The sequence below is a fragment of the Helianthus annuus genome, chromosome 13 (genome assembly GCF_002127325.2).
Source record: "Helianthus annuus cultivar XRQ/B chromosome 13, HanXRQr2.0-SUNRISE, whole genome shotgun sequence".
Lineage (NCBI taxonomy): Eukaryota > Viridiplantae > Streptophyta > Magnoliopsida > Asterales > Asteraceae > Helianthus > Helianthus annuus.
Window position 1 is genome coordinate 59,802,699 of NC_035445.2, and position 3,392 is coordinate 59,806,090.

At 43.3% G+C, this 3,392-nt stretch overlaps 1 protein-coding gene across 1 annotated transcript; it reads left to right on the forward strand.

Moving 5' to 3' along the window:
• The first annotated feature begins 811 nt into the window (after positions 1–811).
• Positions 812–2,703, forward strand: LOC110900911 (N66 matrix protein-like). The gene is made up of 2 exons (XM_022147768.1): positions 812–1,388; positions 2,678–2,703. The coding sequence occupies exons 1-2, from the start codon at positions 812–814 to the stop codon at positions 2,701–2,703; spliced, it is 603 nt and encodes a 200-aa protein (XP_022003460.1).
• Positions 2,704–3,392: the final 689 nt, after the last annotated feature.

Below are 3,392 nucleotides of genomic sequence, written 5' to 3' on the forward strand. Positions count from 1 at the left end.
ATTTGTGGTCGATGATAAATGAAAGCTCAATCGCAATATTCTCATTATATACATTGTTGAATTACTTGTTTATGTTATGATTGAGATGTTATGTGCTTACCTGCTTAATGGATGCTATTACGTATGCATGTCATGTACTTACTATACTTATTCTGACCTGACCAATGCAATCTTATTTTAGAAGATGCCTCCTAGAAGAGATACACGGTTGCCCACAACAGAGGCTGAACTACAAGAATGGATTTCACAAGCGATAGCACAGCACGAGGCCTTGCGCTCTGAACATAGCGGGGGTACCTCAAGAAACAACCCACCTCATGGTAATGTTTATGTCACTAAAGACACATTACGTTACATTTGGATGTTCCATGTGCGTTCGCTAATGCTTTCTGTGAATGATGTTGCTTGTACAGGCTGTACCCATAAGCAGTTCCTTAGATGGGCGGAGAAGACCGATTCTGTGCTAAGAATGAGCAAGTGTGCGCCGGAGCACCAGGTCACCTACATCTCTGGACTGTTTTTAGATGGAGCTCTATCGTGGTGGAATCTCCAAGTTCAGACCTTGGGAGAAGAGGCTGCATATGCTATGACTTGGGATGAGATGAAGGAACTCATGCGCAAGAAGTACTATTCAAGGGCTGAGATACAAAAATTGGAAACTGAGTTTTGGAACCTCAAGATGGATGGTCCAAAGATTGCTGAATACGTGCAGAGATTTCATGACCTATCTCGCGATGTACCGCACATGGTTGATCCAGAGTTCAAGCGCATTGAGCGTTTTATTTGGGGATTGACACCCCAAATCATGAGCATGGTGACGACATCAAAGCCTCTAACAATCACTGAGGCCATTGATCTAAGTGTGGCGCTAACTGAAGAGGCGATCAGGTTGAACAAATTTTCGATCTCTGACCAGAAGAAGAAGGAGACTCACGTTGAGTCGTCAGGTGAGAATAAAAGGAAATTCTCAAATTTCAAGAAGGGAACCAGCAGTGCCAGCAAGCGTAAAGATACAAACCCGCTGGCCAAAGTCAAGACTGGTGTTGAAAACAAAGGAAAAGGGTATATGGGCACTCTGCCCAAATGTGATATGTACCAGTACCATCATGCTGGCCAGTGCAGGGTTAGGAAATGTGAGTCTTGTGGAAAGAATGGTCATTCGAAGGAGACGTGTTGGGCTGGTACTGGTCGTGGTAATGGTGGTCAGAGAGGTTATGGCAGCAGGAATGGAAACAATAACTATGGTGGAAATGGGTATGGAAACCGCAACCAAGGAGGAAATGGCGGTAACGGAAACCGTGGTGGCAATGGAAACCCAGCTGGTAATGGAAACCGTGAAGTGAACGAAAATCAGGGTGGTAATGGGAATGGAAATGGTTGGGGACCAGGTTGCTTTTACTGTGGACATGTTGGGCATTTCAAGCGTGATTGCTCAAGAATCAACCAAGCTCAGGGAAGAGTTTTCAACATTGGAGCTAGGGAAGCTCGCCAAGATCCGAACGTAGTCACTGGTACGTTCCCTATCAACCAACGCTTTTCATCTGTACTGTTTGATACTGGTGCCGATTATAGCTTTGTATCCCTAGAATTTAAGAATATGCTTGGGTTAGTAGCTAGTAAGCTAGACATTCCATACTCGATAGAGCTAGCTAATGGAAAGCTAGTGTAAACCAATTGTCACACCCCCAAAATCCACATGCGGAGTACTACCGCTTGGAGGCGTGACTGACCAGGATCTTAGCCACTAATTGTTTTGAACGGATTAGTTATTGTCAGAAATAAGTGTATAATTAGCGACCAATTTAATTTTTTTCAAAACATAGTTTAAGTTTGCAGCGGAAAGGAAAGGAGAGCATATCGTAATTTAAAACCTCAAGTTTATTAATTGTGCAACTTACAAACCACGCACTCCAGCCGATTGCAATGTCCGTCCTAAACTGTTTCGAGCAACCTGCAAAGCATGCAGTAGGGTGTCAACATAAAGTTGGCGAGTTCACGAGTTGTCCAGTTTTAGTTTTTCGAAAATGTAAGTTGTTTAGATATACCATTTATAATCACGTTATGGGGAGCTACCCCATCTGTAAGCTCACTAAACTGTTGATACCGAAACTGTTGACGGAAAGTTGTTGTGCCCCGAGTTAATGTCTATCATCATTGACCAAGTTGCAAGGTCTACTAGTTCACGCCCGATCCCCCCGGTCATGGTGTGAGGTTGTCAAACCTAATAGCGCTATCACCTAATAACCCGTTCGCCCCCGGCGATTAATCGGTATTGTAAGCAGGGACTTAGTGTGATAGAGTTTCGTTTAGTTTTGCTAGTTGTGATTTATAAATAATATCCAAACGTATCTCCCCTGGAGATAGTAATTTAAAAGTACCCATTCGTATTTCCCCCGGAAATAATAGTTCGAAAGTGATTTTTCCAAATATGGCAGTTTGCCCGCGTAAATAATATCCGAGCGTATCTCCCCCGGAGATAGTAGTTTAAAAGTACCCATTTGTTTTTCCCCCGGAAACAATAGTTCGAAAGTAAGTTTTCCAAATATGGCAGTTTGTCCGTGTCCCTCCCTGGGACGCATGCTTTTAGTGTGTGAACTCACCTTGGTTTGCTCGGCAGACAATTTACTTGTGTTTGGTTGGTAAACCATACCCTATTATGGTTATATAAATTTATTAGGTTCGTATGCAAGTGGTGTCACATAAAATCCTACACGTATCTAACACGTAGCATATAGCATGCATGTCATATAGGCATACACGGTATTGGGCCTATTCTAGCATGTAAACAGTTAAACAGTAACAGCTAGACATTAATACTAGTACACAGTACAAGACATCAGTTAACACATAGTACATAAGGCCCACCAATGTTATTGGGCCTGTCCTAATCACATGAACAGTCAACCGGTAGCAGCATGTAGTAAAGTTAAGCACCTAGTCAAGCACGTCAATGCACATTGTGGCCCAGTAAATAAGCAAGGAAGCCTAGTCGAAACCGGATAGTCTCGACTCGAGACTATGAGGTCTCAAGTCGCAACCACTGGGTTCTAAGTCGCAACAGCTCGTCTCGAGTTGTGAACATTTGAGTCGCAACCGTAGGGTTCTCGAGTCAGGTCTCGAGTCAAGATCAGGACATCTCGAGTCGTAACCAAGCTGGTCTCGACTCCTGGAGCATGATGTCTGGTTTCGAGTTGCCAATCAAAGGTCTCGAATCGCAACCATAAGGTCTCGACTAGCAGCTGTGCAGATGCTTCCAGAATTCCTCAGAATAGTACTAGCCAATCAAATTTCATAAGCATGTACTAGCCAATCAGGTTTCACTAACATGTTCCCCATTTCCTACACTTAGCAACTCAGATCAAATGCATACATTTCAAATATTTTGGCACCAT